At 42.9% G+C, this 22,884-nt stretch overlaps 1 protein-coding gene across 1 annotated transcript in view; it reads left to right on the top strand.

The window, feature by feature from the left end:
* The window catches only part of lrp1bb (low density lipoprotein receptor-related protein 1Bb), a 346,624-nt gene that overhangs the window by 110,043 nt on the left and 213,697 nt on the right, over positions 1-22,884 (top strand). The window contains exons 10-13 of the mRNA XM_039006274.1: positions 1,959-2,195; positions 3,025-3,205; positions 14,473-14,692; positions 14,927-15,116. Of these exons, the coding sequence (XP_038862202.1) occupies positions 1,959-2,195; positions 3,025-3,205; positions 14,473-14,692; positions 14,927-15,116 (828 nt within the window). The remainder of the gene's footprint in view (positions 1-1,958; positions 2,196-3,024; positions 3,206-14,472; positions 14,693-14,926; positions 15,117-22,884) is intronic.

Genomic DNA, 22,884 nt, shown 5'->3' with positions numbered 1-22,884 from the left:
AGTGATGAAGACAAACGCTGGTTGAGACTTGCCCATTTGAAAATTATGTCCCACTATTGACCTGTCAGTAGTCGTGATTCATTATGGCCATAATGGAGTTTTAAGATCGTCTGCATTTGTTAGCTTGATGATCAATCCATGGACATTGTGTAGTTGACAGTAAAAGCAGAAGATCAAATTGATCACACAATCAGAGGTCCACCGTATTTCGATCGGGCGTAGTGGAGCGCCTTGCCGCGTTCTCCCTCCGTGACACATTTGATTTATACCTCTTTGCTAGATATTCTGATGACACTGGCTCTCTCTTCCCTTAGCCTAATGAGATTCAGTGCTAAATGGTTGTGCTTCTTCATGCCGCATCGCAGCCAGTCATGGTGGGGTTTGTGATCTGGGTCTCATACAATGCTTAATTGTCTCTTGGGGTAGCCTGACTCTCCCTCACAGGATGATAAATTGAAGTGATGCATGTGTGGTCTGTCTCACACACGGCAGTATGGTCTCCTGGGTAGAGGCAGAGTGAGGAGAGGTCTGGTTCTTTCTTTGTAGCCCTGGAGGATCCCTAGGGTCCCACCCAGAACCCCCAGAGTGACTGGTGCTGGGTGGAGCTACCTCAGTTTTGCCTTTCAAATTAGATAATGTTCATGTCTGTGCATTAAAGTTAACAGTCGCTTTTTAGTCTCTCTCCTGACTTTCATATAGTTATTTCAGGCCAAGCTAGCTAGCGCAAGAACACTGAGTATGGCTCACACGACTACTGCTTTCTCAGTGTTCTTTAGCCATTTTCTCCCTCTCACTGCAATGCCAGTTTGCAACATAAATGTGATTGAAGGTGACACAGTCATTAGCACTGATTACTTCTCCCATCAAGGAGAATAGATGAGCCTGGCCGTCTCAGATTAGGACAACGTGGAATGTTAGAGGCTTTAACTTCTTATGGCTGCATCCCGCTAACGGGATCGATATGACAACAGCCAGTGAAAGTGCTTTTAAACTATTACGGAAAAAGCAAACCATGCAATAATCTGAGACGGCGCTCAGAACAATAGCCAAATTAGCCGCCATGTTGGAGTCAACAGAAACCAGAAAATGCAAGATAAATGTTTCATTACCTTTGATGAACTTCATCAGAATGCAGTCCTAGGAATCCCAGGTCCACAATAAATGCTTGATTTGTTCGATAATGTCCGTTATTTATGTCCAATTAGCTACTTTGGTTAGCGCGTTTGGTAAACAATTCCAAAGTCACAAAGCGCGTCCACTATAACGTGACGAAATGTCTAAAAGTTCCGTAACAGTCAGTAGAAACATGTCAAACGTTGTATTGAATCAATCTTAAGAATGTTGTTAACATACATCTTGAATAACGTTCCAACCGGAGAATTACATTGACTTCAGTTGAGAGATGGAACGGAGCTGCCTATCACGTGAATGTGCGTGTTCAATGCGTGGTCACATCATGGCAGTGATTACTCATTCCTGTCTCCTTCGGCCCCCCTTCACATTAGAGTCATCAGACAATGTTCTATTGACTGTTGACATCTAGTGGAAGCCGTAGGAAGTGAAAACTCATCCATATCTCGCTGTAATTTCATTGGGAGCTTGGTTGAAAATCTAGCAGCCTCAGAAAAAATCCAAACAGGAAGTGGAACTTCTCAGGTTTTTGCCTGCCATATGAGTTCTGTTATACTCACAGACATACTAACAGACATAATTCAAACAGTTTTAGAAACTTCAGAGTGTTTTATATCCAATACTAATAATAATATGCATATATTAGCAACTATGACTGAGGAGCAGGCCGTTTACTCTGGGAACCTCTGTGCACCTTTCATCCAAGCTACTCAATACTGCCCCTGCAGCCATAAGAAGTTAATTCTGGGATCAGCAGCATTGAAGAATTACACCAATTAACTGACAATAAGTAGAGTAAAGAACCCTTCTCTTTTTTTGCATTCTAGAACCCAAACACGACCTCTTCCTGTTCTATGGTAAAGGTCGGCCAGGGGTCATCCGAGGCCTGGACTTGAATGTGAAGTCCAGTGATGAGCACATGGTCCCGATTGAGGACCTGGTCAACCCCAGAGCCATCGACTACCACACAGAGTCAGGACAAATCTACTTCGCTGACACCACCAGTTTCCTCATAGGCCGGCAGAAAATAGATGGGAACAGCCGGGAAACGGTCCTCAAAGATGGTGGGTTTATTTTTTATTATACTTTATATCAGGGATGGGCCACCCTTTTGTAGGCACAAGGATCAATTAGGAATAATATAATACACAATGTGCAATTTGTAGAGATGTAGTTGTGCATCAGCAGTTTTTTTCTTGTTATGTGGATGTCGATTATGGCAGCCCCCGCACCTCTCTGATTCAGAGGGGTTGGGTTAAATGCGGAAGACACATTTCAGTTGAATGCATTCAGTTGTGCAATTGACTAGGTATTCCCCTTTCATTTCCTTCCGTCAGTGACAGTCACTCAATTAGCCCATGTCAGCTAACATGTTTTAGATGGGTAAGTTAGTTTAGCCAGCTATCTAAACATTTCTCTCCACCCTATGGCAAAATGTGTAGAATCGCAGGAAAGGAACTCTAAAACTCTTCACTGTCAATAGGGGGGGGGTTGTTTGCAAGGTGCCCCCCCCCCCCCATCAAAATTGTACTTAGGGCCCCCAAAAGGCTAGGGCCTGAATCTGACTGCATGTGTGGATACGCAGACCCGCGAGCCACTGTGGCCCATCATGAGTTCTGATTTTTTGTGGACCCCACCCCTATTAAAGTTTCCCATCCCTGCTTTATATGAAACATCTTTACTCCTGTCTCCTTGACTAAAGGAACACTTTGATTGATTTTTCTTAGCTATACATCTCTGTGAATGGTATTAGTCACTAAAATGATAACAAAGTTGCGCTGTCTGTATGCATCAGTTAATAGACTTTCTAAAGGATCCGTTTACAGTTGAGAAAAAAAAGAACGTCATGTCAGGGGCAGATAACAATAACATTGGTGTTCCATCACCTTGCAGACCTGGACAATGTTGAGGGGATCTCTGTGGACTGGATTGGCAATAACCTCTACTGGACCAATGATGGCTACAGGAAGACTATTAGTGTGGCCAGACTGGAGAGGGCCTCTCAAACCAGGAAGACTCTTCTGGAGGGGGACATGTCTCACCCCCGAGCCATTGTAGTGGATCCCCTCAACAGGTGAGCTCACTGAAGACGGGGCCAAATCATACAATACAACAACTGTTTCACAAATGCCCTGATGTCAAAGAACAATATGGTTGAAAGTATGAGTTCTGTTTTCACATATCTATTCAGGGATTGTTTGCAGAAAAGAGAATATGCACAGCTAACTAAGCCTATGTGATGCTGGTTTTAAACAAAGAAACAAACGCATGAGAAAAGGGTCAGGGATATTAGTGTCTTTGGGTGTTACAGTAGAAAAGCACATAAAGCACAGGGTCTATCTGGACCCATTCTGGGAGGGTGCATGCTATCCGGAATCCTTGGGACGTCCCAACTCTGGCGTTACCCCATTGAAGTTTACATTTAAAATGGTTTTAGTTAGGTGGCCTTGACATACTATTTCCTTCTCAGAAATAGCTAGCTACTGCACATTAGATGTCTTCACGGGTCCAAAAAGTTGGACTGTTCTGAAATGGATACGTGGCTTTCCCACCTGACCCAATATGCATAAATTATTGTATTTTTAAAACAGAGACCTGTTCAGAATGTACCTGAGGAGAATCAGACTTGTTCTGAAAAAAAGACCCAAACAGACCCGTGCTGGTTCGGACCTGAGAGACCCGTTCAGATCCGAGAGTAGAAAGAGAAAGATTCCCCGACCGGGCGCTGCCAACTCCCTCAATAATCAAGTGATATTGGCCAAATGAGCCACAGTTACATGTCCTTAAAAACTGCTATAACAAATAACAAAAAACATATTTGTTGTGTTTCGATGTGTAGCATATTAAAAACTTTATAGCCTATTGTTTCATTTGTTTTTACTTCCCGAAAACAATAATTGTCCACCTCACTGGTTCAGCTGTCAGAGATTTGAGCACTAAATGCCTCAGGGCATTGCATGCATACTGTAGGCCTATAGGCCTAGGTGGACCACTGTATGATATTAATATTTAAAATGTAAATATATAGGAAGAGAAGCTTAGGCCTAGCCCTAGAGCAACCGAGAGAAAGATAGTGCACCATGTACTGTACCTGACACTGACATGTATTTCTTTGTAGGCTACTTGTCAGATAGGCTGCTACTGCTTTACAGATATAGGCATATGGAAGGAGACTAATTTGTTAATTTTCTATCAGAATATTTTTTAAATAAAGATAAGCAGTATATTATTAGATTAAAGGAGTGACTGGTAGGCCTCAAGCATTCTTCCTTACCTCAAGTTCAACTGTCGGGAGTAATTTGGAACTCTGGTGCTCACTGCCTTTATAGGCCTGCATAGCTAAGCCAAATAATAGCCATACCACAGCAAACTTTCACAAACGTTTGTGAACTTTATTAGGGTAATATCAAAAGTAGGCATAAGTCAAGTCATTGTTTATAGGGAAAATACGAACAGGTTATTATCTTACGGCATTAATTTAAGTTTTGCACCTCGCTTTTTTGGTTTTTCCTTTTCATGGTTATATTGCGGCAAACACAAAATTGACTTATTTTGAAAAGAAAAGGGCTTAACAGAACCCAACAAATGACAGCAATAGACTAATGATATTTATTTTTCAACGGGCCTATTTTTAACCCATCTCTAACTAAATATAGCACAACATTTAAAAGATAGTTCAAACTTCATTTAGCCAACGAAAATGTAGGCTATCAACAAAATGATACAAAATATTTTTTGCATATACACTACCGTTCAAATGTTTGGGTGTCACTTAGAAATGTCCTTGTTTTTGAAAGAAAAGCAAATTTTTTATCCATTAAAATAACATCAAATTGATCAGACATAGTGTAGACATTGTTAATGATGTAAATGACTATTGTAGCTGGAAACGGCAGATTTTTTATGGAATATTTACGTAGGCGTACAGAGGTCCATTATCAGCAACCATCACTCCTGTGTTCCAATGGCACGTTGTGTTAGCTAATCCAAGTGTATCATTTTAAAAGGCTAATTGATCATTAGAAAACCCTTTTGCAATTATGTTAGCACAGCTGAAAACTGTTGTTCTGATTCAAGAAGCAATAAAACTGGCCTTATTTTAGACTAGTTGAGTATGTGGAGCATCAGCATTTGTGGGTTTGATTACAGTCTCAAAAAGGCCAGAAACAAGGCACTTTCTTCTGAAACTTGTCAGTATATTCTTGTTCTGAGAAATGAAGGCTATTCCATGCGAGAAATTGCCAAGAAACTGAAGATCTCCTACAACACTGTGTACTACTCTCTTCACAGAACAGCACAAACGGGCTCTAACCAGAATAGAAAGATGAGTGGGAGGCCCCGGTGCACAACTGAGCAAGAGGACAAGTACATTAGAGTGTCTAGTTTGAGAAACAGATGCCTCATAAGTCCTCAACTGGCAGCTTCATTAAATAGTACCTGCAAAACACCAGTCTCAATGTCAACAGTGAAGAGGTGACTCCGGGATGCAGGTCTTCTAGGCAGAGTTCCTCTGTCCAGTGTCTGTGTTCTTTTGCCCATCTTAATCTTTTCTTTGTATTGGCCAGTCTGAGATATGGCTTTCTCTTTGCAACTCTGCCTAGAAGGCCTAGAAGGCCAGCATCCCGGCCTCTTCACTGTTGACGTTGGGACTGGTGTTTTGTGCATACTATTTAATGAAGCTGCCAGTTGAGGACTTGTGAGGCGTCTGTTTCTAAAACTAGACACTAATGTACTTGTCCTCGGGCCGACTCCGGTGTGACTTATCTGGACCAAATGTATTACTTGGTGCTCGGGCCAATTACGGTGGTAGTTATCTGGCCCAATTGGGGCTACTCTCGATTGCGGCTACTCTTTGGCAGATGATTACACGGGCTGCTTTATATAATTTACATTTCATTATTTATTTTTCTAAATTTTGAAATTGTTTCTGTGATATAAAAAGTACATTAACATTTTGTATACATTTATTTAAATTTGCATCGGGCCGCCTCTGGTGGTATTCTGGTAAGATGCCGGCAAAGTCAGCTGAATTCCGGTAGTCGAAAACGACGCGATGTACTTGGGCTGATTCTGGGCAGTCTTTAATTTTGATTCCGGGCCATGTCCGACACCCAATTCCGGGCGATTCAATCAGTTCCGGCCCCCCGGAAGAGGACCGCTTCTGGGCCAATTCCTCATTGCTAGCTGGGCTAGGCCAAGGTTCCATTCACTCGTTATCGCTCACCTCAGCAACAGGTGCATGTGACTTGAGCAGCCGGAACCAGTTTCAACTGGACATAAGCTACAGGTTTTATTGTGTCGCAATTGGCTGACACAGATAACAAGCTGACGCAGTTCTCATCGACCACACATTACATTATTGCAATAACATGATTCCTCCTACATCAGGGGGTTTAATTTCTTTTGTTATCATAACGGAGGTATAATCGCTTTAACCACTGACCTTCTCAATGATTGGTTGGCACATCTTTATTAAATTGTGGTTTGGGGTTGTCAGTGACCATTGTCAGTGACCCATCCATCAGCAGAACCAGATATTGTCTCCTCAGGTGAAATGCGTGGTTTTTCAGATCCTCCTCTGTTCTTCTGAGCTATATTTCCCTCTCTGCATGTCAACTCCAGTCTGTGTTAACATGATAGGGATTAACTTTGCCGACTTACTGTCTCAATCACATACTGTATTTTTCTTTATTTTTCTTTCACTATCACAGGCTCTCTTGAGCGCGTGCGCACACTCTTGAACATGCACACAAGCACAAACACACACACACTTTTGCTTTGGTTATTGCTTTACAGAGCTTTAGCCAAGGAGTGAAGGATGTGGTGTGTGTGTTAAATTATTCATTGGGTCATGGAGATGACTTGCAGTGACAGAGAGAGCTTGATTCGCCCTCTATCACATTCTGTTTTATGTACCGCACATGTAGCAGGCAACTCCATCATTGATGAGACAGAAAAGGCTGTGCAGCCCAGCAGTAACACTCAGAGGATACAAATCCCTTAAGCATGGTTACTAGAGACCACTAGATCATGTCAAATCATTGACCTAACTGCTTTTCAAATATCACAAGTCCATTGGGAATAGCTGAGTAAACCCCTGAAAAGATAATGATGCAAAGCAGGACCTGGTTTCTGATATGGGGATGGAAGATGGACTCAAAGATTAAGTGGAGTATGGTGAATTGTGTATGTTTGGATCAATGTTTATGTGGTGTGTCTTCAATTTTGTATGTGCAGTGCTTTCAGAAAGTATTCCCAACCCTTAACTTTTTCCAAATGTTGTTGTGTTACAGCTTGAATTTGAGATTTTGTGTCGTCACTGGCCTACACTCAATACCCCATCATGTCAAAGGGGAATTATATTTTCAGTATTTGTTACAAATTAATAAAAATGGAAAAATGAAATGTCTTGCGTTTATAGGTATTCAACCACTTTGTTATGTTAATAAGTTGCATGTTATGTTAATACATTGCATGGATTCACTCTGTGTGCAATAATAGTGTTTAACATGATTTTTTAATATCTACCTCATCTCTGTACCCCACACATACAATTGTATGTACGGTACCTCAGTCGAGCAGTGAATTCAAGCATATTCAACCACAAAGACCAGGGAGGTTTACATACACTGCTCAAAAAAATAAAGGGAACACTTAAACAACACAATGTAACTCCAAGTCAATCACACTTCTGTGAAATCAAACTGTCCACTTAGGAAGCAACACTGATTGACAATAAATTTCACATGCTGTTGTGCAAATGGAATAGACAAAAGGTGGAAATTATAGGCAATTAGCAAGACACCCCCAATAAAAGAGTGATTCTGCAGGTGGTGACCACAGACCACTTCTCAGTTCCTATGCTTCCTGGCTGAAACATCACCTGGTAGTGCCTCCATGCTCTGGACACTACGCTGACAGACACAGCAAACCTTCTTGCCACAGCTCGCATTGATGTGCCATCCTGGATGAGCTGCACTACCTGAGCCACTTGTGTGGGTTGTAGACTCCGTCTCATGCTACCACTAGAGTGAAAGCACCGCCAGCATTCAAAAGTGACCAAAACATCAGCCAGGAAGCATAGGAACTGAGAAGTGGTCTGTGGTCACCACCTGCAGAACCACTCCTTTATTGAGGGTGTCTTGCTAATTGCCTATAATTTCCACCTTTTGTCTATTCCATTTGCACAACAGCATTTGAAATGTATTGTCAATCAGTGTTGCTTCCTAAGTGGACAGTTTGATTTCACAGAAGTGTGATTGACTTGGAGTTACATTGTGTTGTTTAAGTGTTCCCCTTATTTTTTTGAGCAGTGTACATTGGAAAACCCTTTTGAACATGGTTAAGTTATTAATTACACTTTGGATGGTGTATCAACACACCCAGTCACTACAAAGATTGTCACGCCCTGACCTTAGAGATCCTTTTGATGTCTCTGGTTTTTGGTTTGGTCAGGGCGTGAGTTGGGGTGGGTATTCTATGTTCTATGTTCTATGTTTTGTAGTTCTATGTTTTGGCCGGGTAGGGTTCTCATTCAGGGACAGCTGTCTATCGTTGTCTCTGATTGAGAACCATAATTAGGCTGCCCTTTTCCCACCTGTGTTTGTGGGAAGTTGTCTTTGTTTGTAGGGCACATAGCCTTTAGCTTCAGGGTTTGTTTTTGTAGTGTTTATTGTTTTGTTCGGCGTCTTTTTTCCCAAATAAAGAGAAAATGTACGCTCACCACGCTGCACCTTGGTCCTCTTCTTTTCACGGCCGTGACAGAACTTCCAACCAACAACGGACCAAGCAGCGTGGTAAGGAGGAGCAGTGTGTCCAGGATTCATGGACTTGGGAGGAGATCCTGGACGGTAAAGGACCCTGGAGGCAGGCTGGGGAGTATCGCCGTCCACGGGAGGAACTGCAGGCAGTAAGAGCAGAGCGGCAGCGTTACGAAGGGACTCGGCTAACAAGGAAGCCCGAGAGGCAGTTCCAGAACAAAATTGGGGGGGAGGGGGCACACGGGGAGTGTGGCTGAGTCAGGTTGGAGACCTGAGCCAACTCCCCGTGCTTACCGTGGCGAGCGTCGTACTGGTCAGGCACCGTGTTATGCGGTGGAGCGCACGGTGTCTCCAGTGCGCGTGCACAACGCGGTGCGCTACCTTCCAGCTCCCCGAATCGGCAGGGCTAGAGTGCGCATCCAGCCAGGTCGGAGGGTGCCGGCTCAGCGCATCTGGCCGCCAGTACGTCTCTACGGCCCAGGATATCCTGCGCCGGCTCTGCGCACTGTGTCTCCGGTGCGTCTGCACAGCCCAGTGCATCCTGTGCCCCGCATCTGCAGGGCGAAAATAACCATCCAGCCAGGACGGGTTGTGCAGGCTCTACGCTCAAGACCTCCAGTGCGCCTCCACGGCCCAGTGTATCCGGTGCCTCTGCCTAGGACAGGGCCTCCTGTATGTCTCTCCAGCCTGGTGAGTCCTGTGCCTGCGCCTAGAACTAATCCTCCCGTATGTCTCCCCAGCCTGGTGAGCCCTGTGGCAGCTCAACGTACCAGACTGCCCATACGTCTCCTCCCTCCAGTGATGATCCATAGCAAGAAGCCTCCAGTGATGATCCATGGCAAGAAGCCTCCAGTGATGATCCATGGCATGAAGCCTCCAGTGATGATCCATGGCAAGAAGCCTCCAGTGATGATCCATGGCACGAAGCCTCCAGTGATGATCCATGGCAAGAAGCATCCAGTGACGATCCATGGCACGAAGCCTCCAGTGATGATCCAGGGCAAGAAGCCTCCAGTGATGATCCAGGGCACGAAGCCTCCAGTGATGATCCATGGCACGAAGCCTCCAGGTATGATCCATGGCAAGAAGCCTCCAGTGATGATCCATGGCAAGAAGCCTCCAGTGATGATCCATGGCACAAAGCCTCCAGTGATGATCCATGGCACGAAGTCTCCAGTGACGATCCAGGGCACGAAGCCTCTAGTGATGATCCATGGCACGAAGCCTCCAGGTATGATCCATGGCAAGAAGCCTCCAATGATGATCCATGGCACGAAGCCTCCAGGTATGATCCATGGCAAGAAGCCTCCAATGATGATCCAGGGCACGAAACCTCCAGTGAGGAGTCATGGCAAGAAACCTCCAGCGACGGCCTCCAGTCCGGAGCCTCCAGCGACGTTCTCCAGTCCGGAGCCTCCAGCGACGTTCTCCAGTCCGGAGCCTCCAGCGACGTTCTCCAGTCCGGAGCCTCCAGCGACGTTCTCCAGTCCGGAGCCTCCAGCTACGGCCTCCAGTCCGGAGTCTCCAGCGACGGCCTCCAGTTCGGAGCCTCCAGCGACGTTCTCCAGTCCGGAGCCTCCAGCGACGTTCTCCAGTCCGGAGCCTCCAGCGAGGGTGCCCAGTCCGGGGACCGCAACGAGGGTGCCCAGTCCGGGGCCCGCAACGAGGGTGCCCGCACCAGAGATCCCACCAAAGTGGGGTGAGCCAGTGGTGGAGCGGGACCTGCGTATCGCAACTGAGCCGCCACTGCGGCTCGATGCCCACCTAGACCCTCCCCTATAGGTTTAGGTTTTGCGGTCGGAGTCCGCACCTTTGGGGGGGGGGGGGGGGGGGTACTGTCACGCCCTGACCTTAGAGATCCTTTTTATGTCTCTATTTTGGTTTGGTCAGGGTGTGAGTTGGGGTGGGTATTCTATGTTCTATGTTTTGTAGTTCTATGTTTTGGCCGGGTAGGGTTCTCAATCAGGGACAGCTGTCTATCGTTGTCTCTGATTGAGAACCATACTTAGGTTGCCCTTTTCCCACCTGTGTTTGTGGGAAGTTGTCTTTGTTTGTAGGGCACATGACCTTTAGCTTCACGGTTTGTTTTTGTAGTGTTTATTGTTTTGTTTGGCGTTTTTTTTCCCAAATAAAGAGAAAATGTACGCTCACCGCGCTGCACCTTGGTCCTCTTCTTTTCACGGCCGTGACAAAGATACAGGTGTCCTTCCTAACTCTGTTTCACCATGAGGCCAATTGTGAATTTAAAACAGTTGAGGATGGATCAACAACATTGTAGTTACTCCACAATACTAACCTAAATGACAGAGTGAAAAGAATGAAGCCTGTACTGAATTAAAATATTCCGAAACAAACATCCTGTTTAAACAAAAGGCACTAAAGTAGAACTGCAAAAAACTTGTGAACGAAATGTACGTTATGTCTTGAATACAAAGTGTTATGTTTGTGGCAAATCCAACACAACACATCACTGAGTACCACTCTTGATATTATCAAGCATAGTTGTGGCTGCATCATGCTATGGGTATGCTTGTCATCGGCAAGGACTAGGGAGTTTTTTGGGATAAAAAGAAATGGAATAGAGCTAAGCACAGGCAAAATCCTAGAGGAAAACCTGGTTCAGTCTGCTTTCCAACAGACACTGGGAGACAAATTCATCTTTCATCTGACAGTAACCATAAACACTAGGCCATATATACACTGGTGTTGCTTACCAAGATGACGTTGAATGTTCCTGAGTGGCTTAGTAACAGTTTTGACTTAAATCATCTTGAACATCTATGGCAAGACTTAAAAATGTATGTCTTGCAATGATCAACAACCAACTTGACAGAGCTTGAAGAATTTAAAAAATCATAGTGTGTCAATGTTATACAATCCAGCTGAGCAAAGTTCTTAGAGACTTACCCAGAAAGACTCACAGCTGCAATCGCTGCCAAATGTGATTCTAACAGTTGGAACAGTTGGATTCTATCCGTTTGTCACCAAAGCCCCATATACTACCCACGACTGCGACCTGTATGCTCTCGTTGGCTGGCCCTCGCTTCATATTTGTCGCCAAAACCCACTGGCTCCAGGTCATCTATAAGTCTTTGCTAGGTAAAACCCTGCCTTATCTCAGCTCACTGGTCACCATAGCAGCACCCACCCGTAGCACGCACTCCAGCAGGTATATCTCACTGGTCACCCCCCAAAGCCAATTCCTCCTTTGGCCGCCTTTCCTTCCAGTTCTCTGCTGCCAATGACTGGAACGAACTGCCAAAAATCACTGAAGCTGGAGACTCATATCTCCCTCACTAACTTTAAGCACCAGCTGTCAGAGCAGCTCACAGATCACTGCACCTGTACATAGCCCATCTGCATATAGCCCATCCAACTACCTCATCCCCATACTGTTATTTATTTATTTATATTTGCTCCTTTGCACCCCAGTATCTCTAATTGCACACTCATCTTCTGTGTTCTCATCTTCTCATCTTCTTGCACATCTATCACTCCAGTGTTTAATAGCTATATTGTAATTATTTCGCCACTATGGCCTATTTATTGCCTTACCTCCCTTTTCCTACCTCATTTGCATGTCTTACCTCACACTGTATATAGACTTTTTCTACTGTATTGTTGACTACACGTTTGTTTATTCCATGTGTAACTCTGTGTTGTTGTTTGTGTCTCACTGCTTTGCTTTATCTTGGCCAGGTCGCAGTTGTAAATGAGAACTTGTTCTCAACTAGTCTACCTGGTTAAATAAAGGTGAAATAAATATAGTTGAAGTCGGAAGTTTACATACACGTCGGCCAAATATATTTAAACTCCGTTTTTCACAATTCCTGACATTTAATCATAGTAAAAATTCCTTGTCTTTGGTCAGTTAGGATTACCACTTTATTTTAAGAATGTGAAATGTCAGAATAATAGTAGAGAGAATGATTTATTTCAGCTTTTATTTCTTTCATCACATTCCCAGGGGGGCAGAACATGACATACACTTAATTAGTATTTGGTAGCATTGCCTTTAAATTGTTTAACTTGGGTCAAACATTTTGGGTAGCCTTCCACAAGCTGGGTATTCTATGTTCTATGTTCTATGTTGGGTGAATTTTGGCCCATTCCTCCTGACAGAATTGGTGTAACTGAGTCAGGTTTGTAGGCTTGCTCCTTGCTCACACACGCTTTTTCAGTTCTGCCCACAAATTTTCTATGGGATTGAGGTCAGAGCTTTGTGATGGCCACTCCAATACCTTCACTTTGTTGACCTTAAGCCATTTTGCCACAACGTTGGAAGTATGCTTGGGGTCATTGTCCATTTGGAAGACCCATTTGCGACCAAGCTTTAACTTCCTGACTGATGTCTTGAGATGTTGCTTCAATATATCCACATAATTTTCCTGCCTCATAATGTCATCTATTTTGTGAAGTGCACCCGTCCCTTTTGAAGCAAAGCACCCCCATAACATGATGCTGCCACCCCTGTGCTTCACAGTTGGGATGGTGATCTTTGGCTTGCAAGCATCCCCCTTTTTCCTCCAAACATAACAATGGTCATTATGGCCAAACAGTTACATTTTTGTTTCATCAGACCAGAGGACTTTTCTCCATGTGCAGCTGTAAACCGTAGTCTGGCTTTTTATTGGCGGTTTTGGAGCAGTGGCTTCTTCCTTGCTGAGTGGCCTTTCAGGTTATGTCAATATAGGACTTGTTTTACTGTGGATATAGATACTTTTGTACTTGTTTCCTCCAGCATCTTCACAAGGACCTTTGCTGTTGTTCTGGGATTGATTTGCACTTTTCGCACCAAAGTACTTTCATCTTTAGGAGACAGAACGCGTCTCCTTCCTGAGCGGTATGACGGCTGCGTGGTCCCATGGTGTTTATACTTGCGTACTATTGTTTGTACAGATGAACGTGGTACCTTCAGGCGTTTGGATATTGCTCCCAAGGATGAACCAGACTTGTGGAGGTCCACAAATTTTTTTCGGAGGTCTTGGCTGATTTCTTTTGATTTTCCCATGATGTCAAGCAAAGAGGCACAGAGTTTGAAGGTGGGCCTTGAAATACATCCACAGGTACACCTCCAATTGACCTTTAATTATGTCAATTAGCCTATCAGAAGCTTCTAAATCAATGACATAATTTTCTGGAATTTTCCAAGCTGTTCAAAGGCACAGTCAACTTAGTGTATGTAAACTTCTGACCCACTGGAATTGTGATACAGTGAATTATAAGTTAAATAATCTGTCTGTAAACAATTGTTGGAAAAATTACTTGTGTCATGCATAAAGTAGATGTCCTAACCTACTTGCCAAAACTGTAGTTTGTTAACAAGACATTTGTGGAGTGGTTGAAAAACAAGCTTTAATGACTCCAATCTAAGTGTATGTAAACTTCCGACTTCAACTGTAAATCATTTTTTCAAATTCAGGCTGTACCACAACAAAATTTGGAATAAGTTAAGGGGTATGAATACTTTCTCAAGGCACTGTATGTTTGCAAAACAGATTTAGTCCCTGATTGGTATGGTTCATTGTTCGTTTTTATATTTACTCAATTGTAAGAAATGTATTTTGTTTGTGTATTTCAGTTGGATGTACTGGACGGACTGGGAGGAAGATGAAGTCAATGACAGCATAGGAAGAATAGAAAAAGCGTGGATGGATGGATCTAACAGACGGATATTTGTCACATCTAACATGCTGTGGCCCAACGGCCTCACCCTGGACCATGGGACCAGCACCATGTACTGGTGTGATGCCTACTACGATCACATAGAGAAGATTCACCTCAATGGCACTGGCAGACAGGTGAGTAGAGCTGGATTCCAGGGGCAAAACTGGTTGAAATTATGTCATTACAGACAGATAATGACGTAATTTCAACCAGCTTTGCCTGCTGGGATGTCACCATTATAGTCTTCTAAAATTGCCATAGTTATCTCTGCCATTTCTGTGGATTGCCTTCCCTCTACTCTCTCAGGTCTTTGAGTACTGGTGTACAGGTTGTGTTCTTTGATAACTGGTGTCTGATTTCTCATCCAGGTTGTGTACAACGGCAAACAGTTGAACCACCCGTTTGGAATTTCTCACTACCGGAACTCCATCTTCTGGACGGAGTACATGAACGCTTCTGTTTTCCAGCTGGATCTTACCTCTGGGGATGTTACTCTACTGAGAAGCGAGAGGCCTCCTCTCTTTGGCCTGCGTGTGTACGATGCTCAGAGTCAGCAAGGTTTGTCTGCTTTTACTTCCCCTTCTACCATCCCCAATAAATAAAGATTACCATCAGAGAATGGAGTCTATGGATCTTGTATACCTGTTCATACAACTTAGCACAAAACCTCTCCTACCATCACTATGTAGTCTATGGTTAGCCCAGATGTGTAGCTTTATGCAACGAGTTATGAATGCTTATATACTGTATGTAACATTCAATGAAAGTCTTACCATCTATCTACAGTACTATGCTATCTTAAATGTACAGTGCATTCCCCTCCATTGACCATCCTTGAGATGTTTCTATAACTTGATTGGAGTCTACCTGTGGTAAATTCAATTCATTGGACATGATTTGGAAGGCACACACCTGTCTGTATAAGGTCCCACAGTTGACAGTGCATGTCAGAGCAAAAACCAAGCCATGAGGTCAAAGGAATTGTCCGTAGAGCTCAGAGACAGGATTGTGTCGAGGCTCAGATCTGGGGAAGGGTACCAAAACATTTCTGCAGCATCGAAGGTCCCCAAGAACACAGTGGCCTCCATCATTCTTAAATGGAAGAAGTTCTGGACCACCAAGACTCTTCCTAGAGCTGGCCTCCCGGCCAAACTGAGCAATCGGGGGAGAAGGGCCTTGGTCAGGGAGGTGACCAAGAACCCGATGGTCACTCTGACATAGCTCTAGAGTTCCTCTGTGGAGATGGGAGAACATTCCAAAAGGACAACCATCTCTGCATTACTCCACCAATCAGGTCTTTATGGTAGATTGGACAGACAGAAGCCACTCCTCAGTAAATGGCACATGACAGCCCACTTGGAGTTTGGCAAAAGGCGGCCCTAAGCACACAGCCAAGACAACGCAGGAGTGCCTTCGGGACAAGTCTCTGAATGTCCTTGAGTGGCCCAGCCAGAGCCCGGATTTGAACCTGATCGAACATCTCTGGAGAGACCTGAAAATAGGGTTTTAAGTTATTGTTCTCCTCAAACGTGAATTAATCTCCCGTGTCTGGTAGACAGCAGACTAAAGCAGGTTTCCCTCTAGGATTTTGAATGTGCTGAGCTCCGTTCTGTTTCCTTTTTATCCTGAAAAACTCCCCAGTCCATAACAATTACAAGCATACCCATAACATGATGCATCCACCACTATGCTTGAAAATATGAAGCATGGTACTCAGTAATGTGTTGTGTTGTATTTGTATTCAGGACATAAAGGTAATTGCTTTGCCACATTTTTTGCAGTATTACTTTAGTGCCTTGTTGCAAACAGGATGCGTCTTTTGGAACATTTGTATTCTGTACAGACTTTCTTCTTTTTGCTCTGTCAATTAGGTTAGTATTGTGGAGTAACTACAATGTTGTTGATCCATTTTCGGTGTTCTCCTCTCACAGCCATTAAACTCTGTAACTGTTTTAAAGTCACCATTGGCCTCATGTTGAAATCCCTGAGCTGTTTCCTTCCTCTCCTGCAACTGAGTTAGGAAGGACGCTTATATCTCTGTAGTGACTGGGTGTATTGATACACCATTCAAAGTGTCATTAATAATGTCACCATGCTCAAAGGCATATTCAATGTCTCCTTCTTTTTTAACATTTTTTTATCTTCTAAATTCTCCCTGGTCTTTTGGTTGAATCTGTGTTTGAAATTCACTGCTCAACTGAGGGACCTTAGAGAAACTTGTATGTGTGGGGTACAGAGATGAGGTAGTCATTAAAAAATCATGTTAAACACTATAATTGCACACAGAGTCCACGCAACCTATTATGTGACTTGTTAACCCTTTGACTCGTATGAACACATGGGTGTGATCATTCTACAGCTGTCCCTGCTGCGTCCGCTCCAACCGGTGGGATTAGAACACTTATTTAGAACATCCAGTTATGATTGACACAACAGTAAGCGTTTGAGCTGGCCACACTGTTTTTTCACAGAAACATTTTGCACAAACAGTCTTTACAACATTATGTCCTTAGTGTGAGCAGTTTACTTTTGGATGCAATGTTCAGACATTCACAGAAGTACCAACACCATAACACAATTCTCATCCAAACCGGAAATGTTTGCCTACGTCAGTCCAAGCGCTAACTGAGGAAAGAATGACCTAACACAATTGGTCATATTTAGCTAACTCTCAGCTGACAGAAAACATCATATGAATTAGCTAATAGTATTTACTGTTTACAATTCATCACATCACGGGTGACCTCACCAGTGATCAAAATAATTGAGTAATACACTTTCAAAATATCTAAAGTAATTCGACATTTGGAAATTTGTGTGCGTCGGCATGTTTATTTTTTCGCGTCAACCAAAGATAAGAGGTTACAAGATGATTTGGGTCTGTTTTTCGATCATTCACTTTCATCATTCACTTCCCTAAGTTAACTCGAAAGACGAGTGAGCCATCCCTTCATCTCGTTTTGTTATAATATCTTTGGGATGACAGATGTTTACGTGACAACCAGAATGCATTGCATGATATCAACAAACATGGCACCACACTGGCAAATACAGATGAAGTCGGAGGTTTACATACACCTTAGCCAAATACATTTGAACTAAGTTTTTCACAATTTCTGACATTTAATCCTAGTAAAAATTCCCTGTCTTAGGTCAGTTAGGATCACCACTTTATTGTAAGAATGTGAAGTGTCAGAATAATAGTAGAGAGAATGATTTATTTCAGCTTTTATTTCTTTCATCACATTCTCAGTGGGTCAGAAGTTTACATACACTCAATTAGTATTTGGTAGCATTGTCTTTAAATTGTTTAACTTGGGTCAAACGTTTTGGGTAGCCTTCCACAAGCTTCCCACAATAAGTTGGGGGAATTTTGGCCCATTCCTCCTGACGGAGCTGGTGTAACTGAGTTAGGTTTGTAGGCATCCTTGCTCGTACACGCTTTTTCAGTTCGGCCTACAAATTTTCTATAGGATTGAAGTCAGGGCTTTGTGATGGCCACTCCAATACCTTAACTTTGTTCTCCTTAAGCCATTTTGCCACAACTTTGGAAGTATGCTTGGGGTAATTGTCCATTTGGAAGTCCCATTTGCGACCAAGCTTTAACTTTCTGACTTATGTCTTGTGATGTTGCTTCAATATATCCACATAATTTTCCTGCCTCGTGATGCCATCTATTTTGTGAAGTGCACCAGTCCCTCCTGTAGCAAAGAACCCAAACAACATGATGCTGCCACCCCCGTGCTTCACGGTTGGATTGGTGTTCTTTGGCTTACAAGCCTCCCCCTTTTTCCTCCAAACATAATGATGATCATTATGGCCAAACAGTTCAATTTTTTTTTCATCAGACCAGAGGACATTTCTCCAAAAAGTACGATCTTTGTCCCCATGTGCAGTTGCAAACCGTTGTCTGGCTTTATTATGGCAGTTTTGGAGCAGTGGCTTCTTCATTATTAAGCGGCCTTTCAGGTTATGTCGATATAGGACTCGTTTTACTGTGGATAAAGTTACTTTTGTACCTGTTTCCTCCAGCATCTTCACAAGGTCTTTTTCTCTTGTTCTGGGATTGATTTGCACTTTTTGCACCAAAGTACGTTCATCTCCAAGAGACAGAATGCATCTCCTTCCTGAATGGTATGACGGCTGTGTGGTCCCATGGTGTTTATACTTGCATACTATTGTTTGTACAGATGAACGTGGTACCTTCAGGCATTTGGAAATTGCTCCCAAGGATGAACCAGACTTGTGGAGGTCTACAATTATTTTTCTGAAATATTGGCTGATTTCTTTTGATTTACCCATGATGTCAAGCAAATAGGCACTGAGTTTGAAGGTAGGCCTTGAAATACATTCACAGATACACCTCCAATTGACTCAGATTATGTCAATTAGCCTAAGAAGCTTCTAAAGCCATGACATAATTTTCTGGAATTTTCCAAGCTGTTTAAAGGCACAGTCAACTTAGTGTATGTTAACTTCTGACCCACTGGAATTGTGATCCAGTGAATTATAAGTGAAATAATCTGTCTGTAAACAATTGTTGGAAAAAGTACTTGTGTCATGCACAAAGTAGATGTCCTAACCGACTTGCCAAAACTATAGTTTGTTAACAAAAAATGTGTGTAGTGGTTGAAAAACAAGTTTTAATGACTCCAACCTAAGTGTATGTAAACTTCCGACTTCAACTGTATGTAAATAAATATTTAACTTCTTAATTTTTTCTAAATTAGCAAAGATGTCTAAAAACCTGTTTTTCCTTTGTCATTATGGAGTATTGTGTGTAGATTGATGAGGAAGAAAAACGATTTAATCAATTTTAGAATAAGGCTGTAACCTAACAAAATGTGAAAAAAGTCAAGAGGTCTGAATATTTTCCAAAGGCATCGTACACCTTCTGTATCCTGTGAATGCGACAACAAAAAAAATAGATTTTTTAAAAATATGGTGTGTGTATACTACATGGCCTCACATGTGAATCCTTAAAGAGATGGGTGGGGCTAAGGCTTAAGAGGGTGTAGCTAAGCATTAAGTCATCATAATCAGTACAACCTTCAAAAAAATATTTTACACACATCATACAATATGTGACCGACTGCCTCGATTCGGTCTAACGTAGCAACATTTGAAATGCTGTTTTCTACATTTCACTCTGTCAATTAGGTTTTTATTGTGAAGTAACTACAATGTTCTTGATCCATCCGAAGTTGATCCACCATAAGTTTTCTCTTATCACAGCCATTAAGCTCTTTAACTGTTTTAAAGTCACAATTGGCCTCATGGTGAAATTCCTGAGCGGTTTCCTTCCTGTCCGGCAACTGAGTTAGGAAGGACGTCTATATCTTTGTAGTGACTGGGTGTATTGATACACCACCCAAAGTGTAATTTATAACATATAATGATTTTGCACACATCATATGTGTCCATTACAATTAATGTAAGAATCGGAATTCATGATTCGTCACCAGTACTTGAAAATGTGAATAAAATAGAAAATACATTATGCTCAATACATACAGTACCAGTCAAAAGTTTGGACACACCTACTCATTCAAGGGTTTTTCTTTATTTTTTTTACTATTTTCTACATTGTACTATGAATTAAAACTACATTAAAAACTATGAAATAACACATTTGGAATCATGTAGTAACCCAAAAAGTGTTCAACAAATCAAAATATATTATATTTTTGAGATTCTTCAAAGTACCCACCCTTTGACTTGGTGACAACTTTGCAAACTCTAGGCATTCTCTCAACCAGCTTCATGAGGAATGCTTTTCCAACAAAATTGATGAGTTACCACATAATCTGAGCACTGGTTGGCCCAGGTCAGGTGATTGTGGAGGCCCGGGCATCTGATGCAGCTCTCCATCACTCTCCTTGGTCAAATAGCCCTTACACAGCCTGGAGGTGTGTTTTGGGTCAATCTCCTGTTGAACAAATGATAGTCCCACTAAGCGCAAACCAGATGGGATGACGTATTGCTCCTGAATGCTGTGGTAGCCATGCTGGTTAAGTGTGTCTTGAATTGTAAATAAAGCATTTACAGTGTCACCAGCAAAGCACCCCCACCGTCGATCACCGACAACGACGAGACAGCCTATAGGGAGGAGGTCAGAGACCTGGCCGGGTGGTGCCAGAATAACAACCTATCCCTCAACGTAACCAAGACTAAGGAGATGATTGTGGACTACAGGAAAAGGAGCACCGAGCACGTCCCCATTCTCATCGACGGGGTTGTAGTGGAGCAGGTTGAGAGCTTTAAATTCCTTGGTGTCCACATCAACAACAAACTAGAATGGTTCAAACACACCAAGACAGTTGTGAAGAGGGCACGACAAAGCCTATTCCCCTTCAGGAAACTAAAAAGATTTGGCATGGGTCCTGATATCCTCAAAAGGTTCTACAGCTGCAACATCGAGAGCATCCTGACCGGTTGCATCACTGCCTGGTACGGCAATTGCTCGGCTTCTGACCGCAAGGCACTTCAGAGGGTAGTGCGTTCGGCCCAGTACATCACTGGGGCAAAGCTGCCTGCTATCCAGGACCTCTACACCAGGCTTTGTAAGAGGAAAGCCCTAAAAATTGTCAAAGACCCCAGCCACCCCAGTCATAGACTGTTCTCTCTACTACCGCATGGCAAGCGGTACCGGAGTGCCAAGTATAGGACAAAAAGGCTTCTCAACAGTTTTTACCCCCAAGCCATAAGACTCCTGAACAGTTAAATAAATGGTTACCCGGACTATTTGCATTGTGTCCCCCCCCCCCCCACCCCTCTTTTACGCGGCTGCTACTCTCTGTTTATCTTATATGCATAGTCACTTTAACTATACATTCATGTACATACTACCTCAATTGGCCCGACCAACCAGTGCTCCCGCACATTGGCTAACCGGGGTATCTGCATTGTGTCCCACCACCCGCCAACCCCTCTTTTTACGCTACTGCTACTCTCTGTTCATCATATATGCATAGTCACTTTAACCATACCTACATGTACATACTACCTCAATAAGCCTGACTAACCGGTGTCTGTATATAGCCTTGCTACTCTTATTTTTACTTTTTACTGTTGTTTTATTTCTTTATTTACCTACACACACACACACATACATTTTTTTCTCACTATTGGTTAGAGCCTGTAAGTAATCATTTCACTGTAAGGTCTACACCTGTTGTATTCTGTGCACGTGACAAATAAACTTTGATTTGATTTGATCACACATCCTCCTCCATACTTCATGGTGGGAAGCACACATGCGGAGATCATCCGTTCACCTACTCTGCGTCTGACAAAGACACCACTACTAAAGGACACCAATAAGAAGAAGATACTTGCTTGGGCCAAAAATCGCACATTTGAACTCATCAGACCAAAGGACAGAGTTCCACCGGTCTAATGTTCATTGATTGTGTTTCTTGGCCCAAGCAAGTCTCTTCTACTTATTGGTGTCCTTTAGTAGTGGTTTCTTTGCAGTAATTCAACCATGAAGGCCTGATTCACCCGGTCTCCTCTGAACATTTAATGTTAAGATGTGTCTGTTACTTGAACTCTGTGAAGCATTTATTTGGGCTGCAATCTTAGGTGAAGTTATTCTAACGAACTTATCCTCTGCAGAAGAGGTAAATCTGGGTCTTCCTTTCCTGTGCAGGGCCTCATTAGCCAGTTTCATCATAGCGTTTAATGGATTTTGCAACTGCACTTGAAGAAACTTTCAAAGTTCTTGAAATTCTCCAGATTGACTGACCTTCATGTCTTAAAGTAATGAGGGACTGTCATTTCTCTTTGCTTATTTGAGCTGTTCTTTTCATAATAGGAACTTGGTCTTTTACCAAATAGGGCTATCTTCTGTATACCACCCCTACCTTGTGACAACACAACTAATTGTCTCAAACTCATTAAGAAGGAAAGAAATTCCACAAATTAACTTTAAACAAGCCACACCTGTTAATTGAAATGCATCCCAGGTGACTACCTCATGAAGCTGGTTGAGAGAATGCCAGAGTGTGCAAAGCTGTCATCAAGGCAAAGGGAGGCTGCTTTGAAGATTCTCAAATATGTTTTGATTTGCTTAACACTTTCTTGGTTACTACATGATTCCATATGTATTATTTCATAGTTTTGATGTCTTCACTATTATTCTACAATGTAGAAAATAGTACAAATAAAGATAAACTCTTGAATGAGTAGGCGTGTCCAAACCTTTTACTGGTACTGTACATACGATGTACTAAAGTAGACACGACAGCACGATATGTGACCGACCGCCTCGGTCACAGTAGAGATTCAGAGCTAGATGATTGTGGACTACAGGAAAAGGAGCACC

This window comes from Salvelinus namaycush, chromosome 13 (assembly GCF_016432855.1).
Source record: "Salvelinus namaycush isolate Seneca chromosome 13, SaNama_1.0, whole genome shotgun sequence".
In the NCBI taxonomy this organism is placed as follows: domain Eukaryota; kingdom Metazoa; phylum Chordata; class Actinopteri; order Salmoniformes; family Salmonidae; genus Salvelinus; species Salvelinus namaycush.
Note: the sequence above shows the minus strand (reverse complement) of the source record. Positions and strands in the feature narration are given on the sequence as shown.